General features: G+C 48.8%; 1 protein-coding gene across 2 annotated transcripts; it reads right to left on the bottom strand.

The window, feature by feature from the left end:
- Positions 1-914: 914 nt before the first annotated feature.
- Positions 915-16168, bottom strand: DDX39B (DExD-box helicase 39B). 2 transcript variants are annotated; one of them, XM_075259793.1, is made up of 11 exons: positions 16099-16168; positions 13526-13758; positions 12653-12780; positions 12424-12516; positions 11558-11741; positions 10917-11035; positions 5236-5367; positions 3365-3474; positions 3088-3232; positions 2434-2581; positions 915-1379 (listed from the first exon to the last, which is right to left on the bottom strand). In XM_075259793.1, the coding sequence occupies exons 2-11, from the start codon at positions 13734-13736 to the stop codon at positions 1363-1365; spliced, it is 1287 nt and encodes a 428-aa protein (XP_075115894.1). In that variant the 5' UTR covers positions 13737-13758; positions 16099-16168; the 3' UTR covers positions 915-1362. The 2 variants fall into 2 exon arrangements, with proteins under 2 accessions (XP_075115894.1, XP_075115895.1); XM_075259794.1 differs by having other exon boundaries at positions 13526-13768; positions 16108-16156.
- Between the last annotated feature and the right edge of the window lie 66 nt (positions 16169-16234).

A 16234-nucleotide genomic window follows, 5' to 3' on the forward strand; every position in this document is an offset into this window, starting at 1 on the left:
CATTATACCGTCATATACTGCAGGGAACAGAGGATCACAAAGACCAGGACCTGTAAGGAGAAGACTGAGCATGTGCGTCCACCAGTGCTTTGCTCAGCACGTGGACGTGCACGTTTGATATACACTGTGAGCACCAGGTGGCGCCATACTATGTCTATGATGTCATAACGTCACTAAATGAGTTACAGCATGTTATGGCAAATAGTGTTCATTTTTTATGATCTTCATGACATTTAATGGTGAGGCGACCCCTTTAAGGTGGTGAAGTCAATCCTGCATTCTACCTGCCCCCTTAATTCAGGATTTCTTTATTTTATTTCCTTGCAATTGTCTTCTGCACAGACACAATCTTGAGGTTTAGATTCCATCATGTTGTTATTAAAGGCATTTTCAGGGCTTAATAATTGATGAACTATCCTAAGATTGATGAACAATCGAAGATCTGTGGCGGCGCCATACCCCGGCCCCCTGGCCAATCGGCTGCTTGAAGGGGTGAGGGCTGCGCACACACACACACACAGAGCGCTGTACCTTTGTATACTGACTGCGCTCGGTATCGCAGCTCAACCTATTCACTTGATTGGGACTGAGCTGCAAACAGGTCACATGACTGGTGAACATGGAGTCACATGGTGTGTGAAAACGAAGCAGTGATCCCCAACAGCTGTTCCTTGGGGGCGTCTTATGTGTCACCTGTCCTAAGGATTGGTCAACTAGTAAATCCCTTTAATAAAGCCCATAACAACCCTCAGCACAGCTTGAGCAAGGACCATGTCTGCCTGCTGGGAGGACAATGTGACAGATTAGAGACAAGAAGCTTTATAGACTTGAGCTGCAATACCAGGCACAGCCTGTGGACAAGAACGGCGCTGTCGCTACCTGGGTATAAATCACGCAGAGACAAAATGGCTCAAACAATATTTTTTTAATCCTTGTGACGTGGGGTCATAGGTCACTAAATACAAGACTGTGCAGTTAACAAAAAGATCTCATTCTCACTGTATAAAACGGGAACTAAACACTACACCAGGACTACACGACCGCGCCGCTATAGACGCCTTCATTCAATAATCACAGAGGGGCAACAACTGGATCTGCCAATGACTGAGGGATTGTGCGGCCGTCAACTACACTAAACATAACACCCAAGATGGCGGCCGCTCGGCCAGGGTTTTCCTGCACAATTTTAAATAAACGGTTTCCATGTTCATTTCGCTGGCCGGAGGGAGAGAGAGAGCGCGACGTTCTGCTGGAAACAAACGGGAAGAGCCATGCTCCACTTCAAACGGGTTATAGCTGGTGACCGCTTATCCCAATCCGATGCCGGGAGGAACGACAGGAGTGCGCGGCGGGAGACCGTCCTCATCGGGTCTGTTCAACTGAGAGAGACAAACAGAGGCCGTTATTAGGGACGTGTGGAGAGTCTGTATAGGGGTATAACAGGGGGAGACTATAAAGGGGTACCCCAACAATCACATCTCATCACCAATACTGGGGAATAAGTGTCTGATCGCCAGGTACCCCGGTCATCAGGAGGATGGGGAACTGAAAGTCCCCTTAAAGGGATCCTATCATTAAAATCACATTTTTTGTCGATCACACATCGGAATAGCCTTAAGAGAGTCTATTCATCTCCTGCCTTTAGATGTCTTCTCCGCGCCGCTGTTCAGTATACAATCCAGGTTTTCGTCGGTATGCAAATGAATTCTCTTGCAGCACAGGGGGTGGGCCCTAGCGCTCAAACAGCACTGGGGGCGTCCCCAATGCTGCGAGAGAACTCTCCAGCGCTGCCTCCATCTTCTTCAGGAACGGGCTCTTCACGCGTCTTCTTGAAACTTGGAGGCCTCGGGCAGAGTCGACTCCGCATGCCCACAGGCCAGAAGAAAATGGCCGCTTACTTACTCTCTAATCGTCCATTTTTCTTGTGGCCGCAGGCATGCGCAGTCGGCTCTGCCCAAGGTCTAGAAGTTTGAAGCCAGCGCCGGAAGAAGACACGTGAAGAGGCCGTTCCTGAAGAAGATGGGGGCGGCGCTGGAGAGTTCTCTCGCAGCATTGGAGACACCCTCAGTGCTGTTTGAGCACTGAGGACCGCCCCCAGTGCTGCGAGAGAACTCATTTGCATACCAATGAAAACCAGATTATACCGAACGGCGGTGCGGAGAAGACATCTAAAGGTAGGAGAAGAATAGACTTTCTTAAGGCCATTCCCACGTGTCAACGAGAAAAAAGTTGATGGTAGAATCCCTTTAAAAGAGAACCTACCCTATATGGTATAGTATTAATAATATCTCTATGGAATATGATGGCGCCATATAAGTAAGCACAATAAAACAACTAACACGAGACACCCGAAAAACCTCCAATGGATGTCAAGATGTGTCAATAGAAAAAGAAATAACATAGATGAAGAGGAACATGGCCGCCAGCACTTACTGTAGGATGAAATGTCAATCTCATCGGGCAATTCGCTGATGTTGACCTCGAAACGATCTTGTACCTCATTGAGGATTTTTGCATCTCCCTCATCAGAGACAAACGTAATGGCAAGACCCTTGGTGCCAAACCTGCCAGCTCGCGCCACCTAGTACAAGAAAGAAAAAAGGTGAAATATAAGAAGATGCATCAGAGGATGGCAGACACAAAAAATCAAAAGACCAGTCACCATTAAAGGGGTTTTCCAGCCCCAATGCACATTTCTTTCTGGTGACCTATGAACGCAGAGCAGAAGCAGCTCCGTCCACTGTATAGTGGTGGTCTGAGGTACTGCAACTGCTCTCATATTAAATGGACAGGGACAGACTGCAGGGCCACCTCACCAGATCCAGTCTGGAGACTGCTGGAGCAGCTGATCTGTGCGGGGTCTGGTTGTCAGATCCCCACAGATCAGATACTGATGACCTACCCTGTGGACCGGTTACCAATAGAAAGTATGAATTGAGGGTTGGGGAAACACTAGTGGCCCTATAAATACACCGCGCCATGACTAGTGAAGAACCTGAGGGGGTAAGAGCATGACAGAGTCATAGAGGATCCTTGTATCCTGCTGTCCCTATTACAACGTGTCCCCATTTCCTGGGATGTACATACCCTGTGCAGGTAAGTATCAGAGTCCTCGGGCATGTCATAATTGAAGGCAATGTTCACTCTTTCGATATCCATCCCACGGCCAAACAGATTTGTGGCCACCAGAATTCTGCGCTGGAAATCCTTGAACTGCTGGTATCGGGAAAGCCTGCCATGGAAGAAAACACATCATCACCACCTTGCATATCACCCACATTTAAGAAAGCCTCAAGCAGGCCCAAATCTTGGCCATGCCGCTCGCGTGCCCCCGCTCTCACATTACCCAGCCCCCAGTTTTTACCTCTCCTCCTGTTGCATCCCACGATGAATAGCGATTGCCGGAAAGTTCTGTTCCACCAGGAGCTGAGCCAGAGCGATGCAGCGCTGAACGGACTTCACGAAGATGACCACCTTAAAGGACAGGACGCTCAATGAGTCCGGCTCATCGTTACAGAGGGACGGTATATTACGGCTGCATCTGACCGCAGCACGAGGTTGCGCCTGTTGCACTCTGTTCCATTCACTCTCTATGGGGCTGTCTCTGGCAATCCCTCCAATGTGAATGGAGCGGATGAACGCGCTGACAACTACCCCATTCAATGGTGGAGGTCCCAGCAGTTAAACCACCGCCCATCATGATCCGGTAGACAGGGTGTAACTTGTATTAACTGGAATTTTAAGTCATCACATTACAATATATCAAAGTGGAAGGTCTTAAGATTCCTTACTCTACAGGACCCTAGTGAAGGACCTTTCATGTCCCTGCAGGTCAGTGCTATTATATACCGCAACACATCGGACAAGTCAGCTGTCGCTATACACCAGATATTGGTGCCGTTAGTTTCAGGTGCTCCTCACAGCCCAGTGATAATGTGAGACTGAGAGTAAATTCACACTGGGTTTTTTGGACCGGTTCCAGACCAAATACGGGTAGCTGGGACTGGATGTCGGTGCAGTCACACACTCTGGATTAGGCCCAAATGAATGGACCTAATCGGGAGGGAGCGAGGCGAATCCGCCTGAAAGAATGAGCATGTCGCTTTCAATGGGAGCCGTCTATTTGGTCAGGATTTTGAGGCGGATACGGCTTCAAAATCCCGACCAAAAAACCCCGTGTGAACTTACCCTGAAAGGCCCAGTGGAGGGATATCGGTGCCGAAACTAACGCCCGCAGTGCACTGTCTCTCTAGAGATATAATACCGCCAAGAACATGAAGGCTCCTCTTTGAAGGGGTTATCCAGTTTTTAAAAAATACAGGCCAATAAATAATATAACAGGAGGCATCAACACAAAACACTTCCTGATAAATGTCCCGCCTTGTTTAAATCTGACACCAAATACTCAATTTATTTTTAGGTTATTGACCTCACAGCTGTGACATTTCCCTATAGGAGGGAGGGAATGTGCAGACCGGGGAGAGCGGAGAAGGGATGGGGACACTCAGAGAGATGAATCCTGGGAAATGTAGTTTGTAGATTCACTGCATGTAAATAACAGGGATACCAGGGGCAGCAAGGAAAATAGAGCCAAGAAAAGGGAGCGGGGAGGATTTAGCACTGATGTGGATGTATCTGCAATTCACTTTTTGGAAACTGGATAGCCCCTTTAACTATGTATTACATGGACCCCTCCCCCCAAAGACTGCTCCATTTGTGCATACACCAGCACCTATCCCCAATGATAACAGTTACCAATGTGTTCCCAACAGCTGCGCCCATACATTCAGCAACAATCTACCATGGTACAATGGAGGTCCTGTTTGGAATCCCCTTACCCCTCGTTCACATCTGCGTTTGTATTCCGTCCAGGGGGAGTCTGCATGGGACCCCCAGATGCCCCAAACGCAAGTGCTGTCCAGTAAAAGCACACGGACCCCCTTAGACTATAATGGATCCGTGTGCTTGCTGCCCGCACGAATCATGTGGACCGGAAAGTAGATGGTGACGTTCTGTGCGGAGATCTGGCGGCAAGCACATGGACCCCATTATAGTCTATGGGGGTCCGGGTGCTTTTACTGGACAGCGCCTGCAATTGCGTTTGGTATTGCGTTGGGGGGAGGGGGTTCCCCATGCGGACTCCCCCGGATGGAATACCAATGCAGATGTGAACCAACCCTTAGTGTCTGACCTTCCTCCGCTTTATGTCACATGCACAATGTAAACCTAATTCACCTGATTAAACTCCAACAAATCCAGGAGGTCAAAAAGTTTGCGGTTTTTCTCATTGTCCTTGAGTTTGACGTAGTATTGCTGCAGGCCGTGAAGGGTCAGCTTGGTCTCATCGTCCACGAAGATTTCCATTGGCTGGAGGAGGGGGTGGGAGATTAAGGGTTAAACAATAAGGGGCGGCGCCGGCTTTTCGCTATCTTTGAGAAGTCCTACTACAGGTGAGGACTGGATCAAGGCGGCGCGTCCTACAATGGCGGCTTTCCCAGGCTAAGCTGGCGTCTCGCACACAAGACTAGGACGATGGCGGAACAGTCGCCCTGAGTAGCCAATCAGATTCTGTCTCCTGTGTTTGAGGCCCCGTGAAATTAACAGGAGCATCCTGACTGAAAGGGATTGTCCAGGGGTTATTACTTTACTTACCTGTCCAGAATAATGGCAGATAGACCCCCCGGGTCATGTGATCCGAAGCAGCCTTTAGCCCCTAGGGTCACTCTGACCCCTCCTACACCATCTCACAGATTGATGAAGGAGAGACATAGCGACCCCGGAAGCTGAAGGTCACTTTGGATCACATGCCCCAGGGCTCGTGAAGAGGTCGTCACCCCGGATCCATCAATTGCAATAAACCGGGACTGGTAAATCCCCAGACAACCCCTTGGAAGGGTCTAAATCTCCAAACCAGTTATATGCAGTTGTGCACAGAGTGTGACCGCCTATGGTCACTGCACATCGCCGACAATCTGTCCATTGCTGGGTGGTGACCACAGATGAACACGGTGCTCTGGCATCAGGAGTCACTAGGGTTTGTTACCATGGTTGTATCTGCAAATTTTAGGCTAAAGACAAACGGCGAGTGTCAGGGTCGAGCTCTGCAAAATAGGTTTCATTTTGAGGGAACTGCAATAAAGCATCTGAGGGCAGAAGAGGATGGAAGACGGTAATGTCTGGGGATGCGGGTTTGTTTAGAGTTGTCACAGGCTTTCTCTAGGAGTGGTCAGGGGGTGCAGGACTCACAGGCTTTCTCTATGGGGGCTGCAGGACGGGGGCAAGGAGGCGGATTTTGACAGCAGATTTCGCCTCAAAATCCACCTCCATACAATGGTGGTCTATGGAGACCACTGGCGTTCTTTTTTCCACTAGCAGTATGTTGTTGCTAGCAGAAAAAAATAGCAGGCTGCCCTTTCTTCAGGCGGATTCCTCGGCTGCCGGCAGCAACCTCCGGGGACGGCCCATTCATTTGAGCCGACCGCAGTAGTCGTGGCAGGCAGGTTTTGACCCGAAAATGACGCGGCTCCCCGCGTCACTCTCGGTGCCAAAATCTGCCCCCCGTGTGAACTAGCCCTTACAGACCCTCTCCATGAGTGGTCACAGGATCTCTGGTCAGGGGGTGCAGAAATAATAGGCTTACTCTATGTGGTCGGGGATGCGCGACTTACAGGCTTTCTCTATGGGGGTTGCAGGACTTACAGATGCTCTCTGTTCTCTATAAGTGGCGGGGCGGAAGCAGGACTCACACGGGTCTCTCTATCAGTGCTTGGGGTTGCAGGACTCACAGGCTCTCTCTACATATCCCCAAACTCTGCATCTCCTCCCCTAGTATATGCCGTCCTCAGATAAAGACCTATAAGCTCCATTACAGATCAAGGCCAACCCTAAAGAAAAACACAAGACTTGGGGTCATTTTGCTAAATCTGCTATGCGAGAAGCCACCTTAACCTGTGAAAGAAAGGGTACAACTTACAAAATAAGAAGTTATCAAGCGCACTCCTCAAGGTGTACATTTTCTTTACATGCAGACACAACCTGACACGGTACGGCCGCCACCAGGACAAACTCAGCTCAGCACAACCACAAGGATTCTCCATCACGCACAGAATACTGTAGGGATCCGGTCACACGGCAGCAACGGAGGAGCGATGGATGGATGGGATTGTGGAACCAGATTCAGTATAACGTGTATATTCCTTTAAATCTCTGCCACTCTGGGCCTCTGTGTCCCATCAGCTGACAGACGGCCTACCCTGTATTAGTCAGTCATCGATAGGACCGCCCACTGGACTCCTAAGGAATATGTGACAAGTCATACTAAATCTTTTCTGCATCAGTGTACTCCACTCCTTCATGCTGCCGCGTCTACAATGTGATAAGTTCACTTTAACAAGTACCCGCTCTATGAAGACGCCTCTCATACGATGCTACGGACAGCGTTAGCCATCTTGTGGCTGTTTCTACCAGGGCTGGACAAATCCCAGGAACCGGGGAGTCAATCTACAGGCGCTTAAAGGGTTATTTCCATCTCAGGATGAGAATAGTCGAGTCTCCGGCTACCTAAGAGTATGAAAACAGTCAAACATGGCGGTTCTGTGCTATGTCCATGACTTCTATACAGGTAATGAGGAGCCGGTCTCGCTTCTTCTCCAATGGCCTAGATCACTGCGCTCCGAGGTTTCCATAACTCTTATAGGGCTTACAGTAACACCGACATGTTTGGCTGCTTTCCAAATGCCCCAACTTGTGACCTGTATCCCAATGTCAGCCATTAGACCGAAACTACCCCCTTTTTGCGAAGGGTTCCTCACTGTGCCCCTCTGCTAGCTTTCGTTGACCCAGCCCTCCCATATACTAGAAGTTGTGCCACTTATTTGGCGCCCGGCCTATAATACCTCATATAGGGCCAGACCTGCAGCCGAGCCGGGACCCTTGAAGTGACTCAAACCTGCCTACTAAGAACAACTCGGCTCGGGTTAGTCCAACCCTGGAAAACAGCAACCTGTGTGAATGACATCTTATCTTATAGACATCTAGCAGACAGTGCAGGCAAGATACTAATAGCTAGAAGACTGGAGACATTCACAAGACCGTTAAAGAGGACCTGTCAGCTATCCTTAAAGGGGTATGTGGGCAACTAGAGTACTGGGCAGTGTAGCCACTTACTAATGATATACATACTGGCCCACCATTGCTACTATTCTCTGCCCTGACAAGCCGACGTTACATCACATGACCGACCCACGCAGCAGGAGTAGAGCTGGGCCTGTCACATGACCCACATGTCACATGACTCTGAATCAGCTGGGCCGGTAAGTATATTACTACGTATACTCATAGCATTATGTAAAATCTAGCACATTATTGCAAAATAACAGGGTCATAGGTCATTCCTCTTGTTACTCCTCCTGGATAGGCATAAATAATCGACAACCGAGTGTTACCCATTCCACTTGTCAATAAAACACGAACCTCAACACTGACAAGTCCACGGAAAAGAAATAAAGGCTAACCTAAGGTTGTCAACTTAATTGTAGATTTCCAGGAAGAATAACAGAGGGATGGTGCACAAAAAGTTTTTGATGGCTGGATTGCTGACAGATCTTCTACAAGATGGCAACTAGTCAGTAAGACTTTCCAACTGGATCTTGTAGCAACCGTCACATCCTATAACGCCCGTGCCCAGGAGCCTCTGAAGCCGCCATTTTGGAGAGGGGTCACCGCGGTGACAAAGGTCAGGTTTAGAGGTTCCATGGACACACCTCTGCACAGTGAACACAAGGCAGACAACACAGAGAGCATGCAAAGAAAGCTGCAAAATGTACACCTTGATTTCCCATCACAAATGTATAGGACTGCCTTGTAACACTGGCACGGAGTTACATGAACCATCCTATACACGCACACGCACCCCGCCAGTCTCACAGACAAAGCACATTCACATGGAACAAATTCAGAGAGCAAAGAAATTCGATGTGAGAGAGAAGACAGACGGGAGGAATAAAGATGGATCCTGAACCACTCCAAGAAATAAGCTGCCCCTCGCTATTACCTTTCCTAACACTGTGACTACCTTTCCCGTCTAGTTTCTTCGTCAGTAGAATTCACAGCCAAAATAAACCCAGGCCCTATTCATTTCAATGGGAGGCGTCCTGCCCAATCTTCATGCAGATCCAGCCTGAACCTCCCATTGAAGTGAACGGGGGTAAGAAATGTTTGGAAGGTTTCTGGCTGCAAAGTCTACCATGTGAACGTGTCCTTACCCTTCCCGGTTTCCTTCACTTTTTATAAAGCCGTCATTCCCTGGGGGTGAAGCTACTTCTTAGACCGTGTTTGGGCTGGGAAACCAAGTCTATGTGTTAGTCAGGTTCACACAGACCAGGTTTCCAAACTCCAGCACAGCCGCGCTCTACGCCAATTCCATAACTCCCACAGAGGTGAATGAGAAGTATGGAAACAGCATAACACATCCGGCTCCATTGTTGTTAACTCAGCTCTGCTATGTCGTTTCCTTACCCCCTTTCACCTCCATGGGCGATACAGGCGCAGCATAGAGTGGCGACACACGGATGCTTCTGCAAGTCCTGTCCTGGGGGGGTCTGAACTTGTGGCCATGATTAGCAGAGATGGGAATAGCCCTTTAACCAGCAGTCATTCTATATTCCCATCTACGCCCTCCATGACAACTTGCACGTCCCACTCCCAACTCTCCACTCTGACACGTAGAGGTAAGAAAAAAAAAAAAAGGTGACAACTAAACGTCACAGGAAAAAGAAAAATCATGACTGCTCTGAATTCATCCAAGAGCACGAAAATCTGGTAGAGTAAAATCGCTCTAATTCAGCATCGCAACAGAACGGAAATGTGTAAAAAAAAATTTAAAAAAATCCCCCGATAGGCCTGAAGCCCGAGCGCAGTCATACGGTGTGTCCCTGTTACTTTCCTCCTCTCCCCTACCGGATTATAACACTACCACCCGATGCTGGATTAAAGCGATTTTACAATACTGAAAATGCAGAGGAACAATCGAGACACAATCTAAAACTGAATTAAAAAAATTAAAAAAAATTGTGTCCCGTGAGAAAAAAAAAAAAAATATCAGTGCTGCAAAATCAATGGCTGCACTATGGCGGGATCAAAAACGTAAAAGGAGTGTAAAAAATTATGGCAGACGCAGCATTGTGGTGCGGGGACTTACTGGTGTGACTTGTTCTGTGGCGGCCTATGGATTTGTAGCGTGTCACGAGACCTTGCTGTGTAGAATGTGCGGTGTCACTGGCGCTCGGGATGTTTTTGGTGGTCACATGATGTGCTGTACTGTTGTGTATCCCTCGTGTATCACATAGGTGAGGTCTAGGCAGTTGTGTCACACAGGACTGGATGCTTTATCCTGACTAATGTAGCACAAGTGCTTGGTGTTGCAGTCGTGTCAATTTAACAGTGTGTGATACTTTTGCGGGTGTATCACACAGGAGCAATGACCTGGGTGACACTTGTTTTGGGCTGGACTGTCTAGGTCACGAGAGTGAAACGTTTAGTGATAAATTTCACCCGATACTGACTAAATGGAAGACCATTGTGAAAATGGTGGCAAAAATTGCTTTAAAAATTGCCATGTAAGACACACAATGACCTTGTGCCGTGTAAAAAACTGTAAAAATATTTTTTTTTTTTTTAGAACTCCAGCTCTGGTGACACTGCTGTGATGGAAGGGAGGGGAGAGCAGAGATAAGGCCTGCATCAGGGAAGCCCATCTGGCTGGTTGGTTCCGGGTCACGACAGGACTGCGGCTAGACCCGGACCCCGTGGCTTTGCAGATTTGTTTCAGTGGCATCTCTTTGATAGCAATTTCAGGCAGGGGCTGCTGGAGGGATGATGCAGGAGGAGGAGAAGGGATGTGAAGAGTTGGTTATTACATCTTGCATGAACTTGCGGCAGACTGGGCGGATCTCCTTGCTCAGGGTGGCGCTGAACATCATAACCTGCTTCTCGTGAGGGGTCATACGGAAGATTTCTTGAACATCTCTGCGCATGTCTGTAATAGAGAGGTTAGAGAAATACAGGATTCAACCTTCAGCCACAACATGGTTCCAATCCTTAAAGAGGTTAGAACTAGAGATGAGCGACCGGCCGCCGGCAAAGTGTACGTGCCAGGTGCTTCCATTCATTTCTATGGGAGCGTGCTGTTCGGAACGGCTGATCCGAACAGTGTTCGCTCATCTCTAGTTAGAACCCATCATCCCACCATCTAAAGCAGGGGTAGGGAACCTTTGGAGCTCTAGCTATTGCAAAACTATAACTCCCAGCATGCATACTTGCTCTGTTGTGCTTGGAATTCCTATGGAAGTGAATGGAGCATGATGGGAGTTGTAGTTTTACAGCAGCTGGAGAGCCGAAGGTTCCCTAAAGGATAGGGGGGGGGGATGATCCACCGATCCCAAGAAATTGGGTGTTTTGCACTCCAGAGTGGCTGGTTGGCCGGTGCATGCTGTTGCACTCATTCTGGAGATGAGGGTGACATTGCTCTATCCTGACTAGGCGATGATCCCTCACTCACCGAGCTGTTCTAACATCTTGTCGCATTCGTCCAAGATAAAGTGCTTGATGTGTTTCAGATTCAGGTTCTTGTTCCTTGCCAGTGCTAGAATTCGGCCCGGTGTGCCCACCACAATGTGGGGACAGCTCTTCTTTAGCATCTCCTCATCCTTCTTAATAGAAAGACCGCCAAAAAACACAGCCACCTAGTGCGATACAATAATGGAAGGAGATGAGACAAAGCCCATGACCAGACACAGACTTACAACCTACTTAGAAATTAAAGGAGTTTTCCCATCATCGAGGTAAGTTTTTATACTAATGACCGAGACCAAGGATAGAGCTGGGGCTGGAGGACCCCTTTAACAGAAACCTTTGTTAAGGAAATCAACTGAGCTGAATGACATGAGAATCTGTGACAACCCACAAGGGTTATACATGGAACGTTAGTGCTCAGGTGTCCCTGGGCTTATGTCTCCAGTGCTAGGCCGGGTCCAATTGTCTGTATATAGGTTCTGTGCTGTTTGCAGACAATCACAGGCCTCAATGGTCATGTGTAGTGATGAGTGATTAGTATTCGATGGAATACTTCGCCAGCATAGGAATGCGTGTAATCAGCCGAACACCAAGGAGTTAAATGCTTCGAATATTCGATGCGTTTAACCCCTTGGTGTTCGGCCGATGACACGCATTCCTATGGCGGCGAGGTATTCCATCGAATACTACTCGCTCATCACTAGTTCACGTGCCATTTGTGAAGAGGTCACAGCTGAGGCCTGTGATTGGCTGCGGCCGTCTCTTCACACAAATGGGACATAAAAAAAAATAAATCAGAGGTTAGCAGAAATGGAATTTTGAGCGGACGGTATATAGGAGAGATTGAATCACCTTGACAGACGGCATGTATTTTGAGAATCGTTCGTACTCTTTGCTGATCTGGAAGGCCAGCTCTCTGGTGTGACACATGACTAACACAGAAACCTGTTAAAAAAATAATAAAAAATGATGATGATGATGATGAGGTAGATTTCACAAGCAGAGGTGTCATCATTGCTAACATTTCACCGGGCTCTGTAATATTACACAATTACTACATGAGGTGGGGGGGGGACATTACCTGTCCTGTGATAGGCTCCAGCTGCTGTAATGTGGCCAAAACAAACACTGCAGTTTTCCCCATGCCAGACTTTGCCTGGCACAGAATGTCCATGCCCAGGATGGCTTGTGGGATACACTCATGTTGTACTGTGAGAAAAAGGAACAAGATCAGCAAATAAAGAGCATCCATATCAAGCCGACAAACCAAAACATGATGTCACAAGCGGACATGATGGTAGTCACAACTCAAAGGGATTGTCCACATTGGACCTTCTCTTTTTAGAACTTAGTATATTTTAGAGCTTTTCTTCCACAGCCCCCATTTTATGAAAATGACAGGATAAGTCATTAGAGATGAGCGAGTACTGTAGGGATCAGCCGATCCGAACAGCACGCACGCATTGAAATGAATGGAAGCACCTGGTACTTCCGCTTTGACACCAGCCGGCCACTTAACCCCCCTCGTGCCGGCTACGTCCATTCATTTCAATGCGTGCGTGCTGTTCGGATCGGCTGATCCCAACAGTACTCGCTCATCTCTATAAGTCATCAATAACTAATGAATGGAGATCTAACAACATGTGACACAAGTGCCGCGTCCTCTTCCCTGCGCCAATGACGTCACGTTCATCGGTCACAAAGTACAACATCAGCTCAGTCCTGTTCAAGTCAATGGGGCTGAGCTGAAATACCAAGCGCAGCATTGGGATGGTGAAGTGAAGACACCGCAGGGCTCAGCTGATCTGTGGGGGTCCAGGCTATCGAACCACAAAATGACATATTGATAACTATTCCAAAGTCATGGAAAATCCCTTTAACCTAACAAGTCCTTCTCTTTGGACATAGGCATGCAATAGTCCCCAGCATGATGACGACACACGGCAGATCTCACCTTCAGACGGGTGCTCAAACCCACAGTCCACAATGGCACGAAGCAACTCAGGTTTTAGAAGAAAATCTCTGAATCCAGAGCTGTGAATGGACACATAAGATCCCTTCATCTCCTTCTTGGGGGCGATGTCCGGAGCATCACCCCCGGCCTGGTTGTCGACCTCGTCATCTTCGTAGTCCAACAGCTCGTTGTCCACATCGGTTTCTGCCATGACTGAATAGGATTTTGTCTCACTTGGAGGATCTAGGACATAGAGGCTGCCGGTTAGTACACGTCGCTCAGGAGAGGGCACATCAGGTATCAGCTCGGCCACACAGCTTACGTGTTACTGAGCACAATGGAAAGGTCAGGATATAGAATAACACAAATGATGATCACTATGGACACGAACGGCACTGTGCCCAAAACCAGGTGCCTCAGTAACGGATAGTCAAGGGTTCGGGGCAGGAACCTCCAGTGGTCTCACAATCACGCACTGCGCCGGGTCTCCCAAGCTGCGGCACGGCCCCATTAATTATAATGCTATGACGTTACCCTATAGGAAGGTCAGCCATAACAAGATGCGTCCTCTTACTGGTTCATTGTGTCCACATTACAACGGCGCACAAGGGGCATCGCTATGTATATGGACGCTGCACCTGCCACTCTTATGCACACACTGGGGGGAGAGTCAGTGTTTTGAGTGGGGGTCCGTGCGAGTTACCAATTCGTTTTGCTGTTAGTTTTGGTGCCTGATATACTATTTAGTCTCTGTATTGTCAGGAGGGCGGGGTCAGGCAGGAGCAGACAAGGGGGTGGGATTCTGAGCTATGACACTATTAACAGACTGCGGTGGGGGGAGGTGGAAAGAGGTCCTCTTTAAAGGGATCCTATCATTAAAATGCTATTTTTTCTGTCTAACACATAGGAATAGCCTTAAGAAAGACTATTCTTCTCCTACCTTTAGATGTCTTCTCCGCGCCGCCGTTCGGTATAAATCTAGGTTTTCGATGGTATGCAAATGAGTTCTCTCACAGCACTGGGGGCGGTCTTCAGCGCTCAAACAGCACTGGGGGTGTCTCCAATCCTGCGAGAGAACTCTCCAGCGCCGCCTCCATCTTCTTCAGGAATGGCCTCTCTTTGCGTCTTCTTCCGGCGCTGGGGGTCAAACTTCTAGGCCTCGGGCAGAGCTGACTGCGCATGCCCACAGGCCACAAGAAAATGGTCATGTACTTACTGTGTAAGCGGCCATTTTTCTTGTGGTCTGTGGGCATGCGCAGTCGGCTCTGCCCGAGACCTAAAAGTTTGACCCCCAGCGCCGGAAGAAGACGCAAAGAGAGGCCATTCCTGAAGAAGATGGAGGCGGCGCTGGAGAGTTCTCTCGCAGTATTGGAGACGCCCCCAGTGCTGCGAGAGAACTCATTTGCATACGAGCAAAAACCGGGATTTATAGAAAACGGCGGCGCGGAGAAGACATCTAAAGGTAGGAGAAGAAGAGGCTTTCTTAAGGCCATTCCTACGTGGCAGGCAGAAAAAAAAAAAATCAGTTTTAATGTTAGGATCCCTTTAAAGACATCTGTAGTTTCGGCAGCCAGGACTGAGGTCTGTATTACTGTGGGGTCTGGGGGTTATTCTTTTGGTGGGTAACTGCAGAGTCTGACACAGTCGGCCTCCCCGTTATTCTAAGACTGCGGAGTCTGACAGACCCTATTGCCTATAACGGGGGTCTATCCGGTGTCCGTCTGGTTTTGGATAAACTCCTCTTGTGTCGGCTCTTGTCAGACGGACACTGCAAGTCTGAGACTCTGCCGTAGATGTGACCTTGGCCTGAATCCTCCATTGGTTTACATGAGCTGGGAGAATCCGCATGTGTCAGGACACACCAACTACTGTGAAACTACAACTCCCAGCATGCTCCATTTACTTCTATGGGCGTTCCTAGAACATCGGAGCTATTGACATGCTGGGAGTTGTAGTTTCACAACAGTAAAGGTGCCCGAAGATGGCGGAGCGTGTGACAACAGCGGCCATATCTACTTTTTACGATTGCGTAGAATAGGGGCGTGTCCTATATCAATGGGCGGAGCATACCACCATATACATTTCCCGCCTCCTTTACGTCCATTCTGAGGACACGGCCGCGCATACACGGACTCGCCTTTGTCTCGTTATTTATAAGACGGATTTCTCGCTTTCGCCACAATATGGCGTCACCTGGTCACACGCGGCCTACAGTCAGGAGCTTTGGGATTGACAATCCCTGTCAGGTAGATACAGCGGCTATGGCTGCCATTAGTATATAGACTCTGAGGGACTACAGGTCCCAGCCAGCCCAGGACACACTGAGAACTGTAATGACAACAGGCCAGCAACACGTCAGGTTTATTTCCCCTCAGAGCAGCTGATATGGCCGCCTAAGTCCCAGGAATGAATGAGCAGGAGCCAGGGCGCCTCCATCTTGTCTTCCCGCCGCCATCCTAACCCCTCTGACAGAAATATGAGGTAGAAATCCCCGTCAGACTCCCGCAGTGTACACCGGCGGCCTCAGACTGAGGCTGGGTGACAGGATGGCGGATACACGGCTGGGATTATACCCCCCTTACCTCAGTGCTTCTCCTTCTTCTCCAAAGGCGCCAACGTCAGGAATTCTACTTCCGGTGGAGAGCGACACCTGGTTGGCAAACTTACTATGGAACGGCGAAGTCTCTGCCAACCAAAGCTGTCCTTAGC

Source organism: Leptodactylus fuscus, chromosome 11 (genome assembly GCF_031893055.1).
Source record: "Leptodactylus fuscus isolate aLepFus1 chromosome 11, aLepFus1.hap2, whole genome shotgun sequence".
NCBI classification, from domain to species: Eukaryota; Metazoa; Chordata; class Amphibia; order Anura; family Leptodactylidae; genus Leptodactylus; species Leptodactylus fuscus.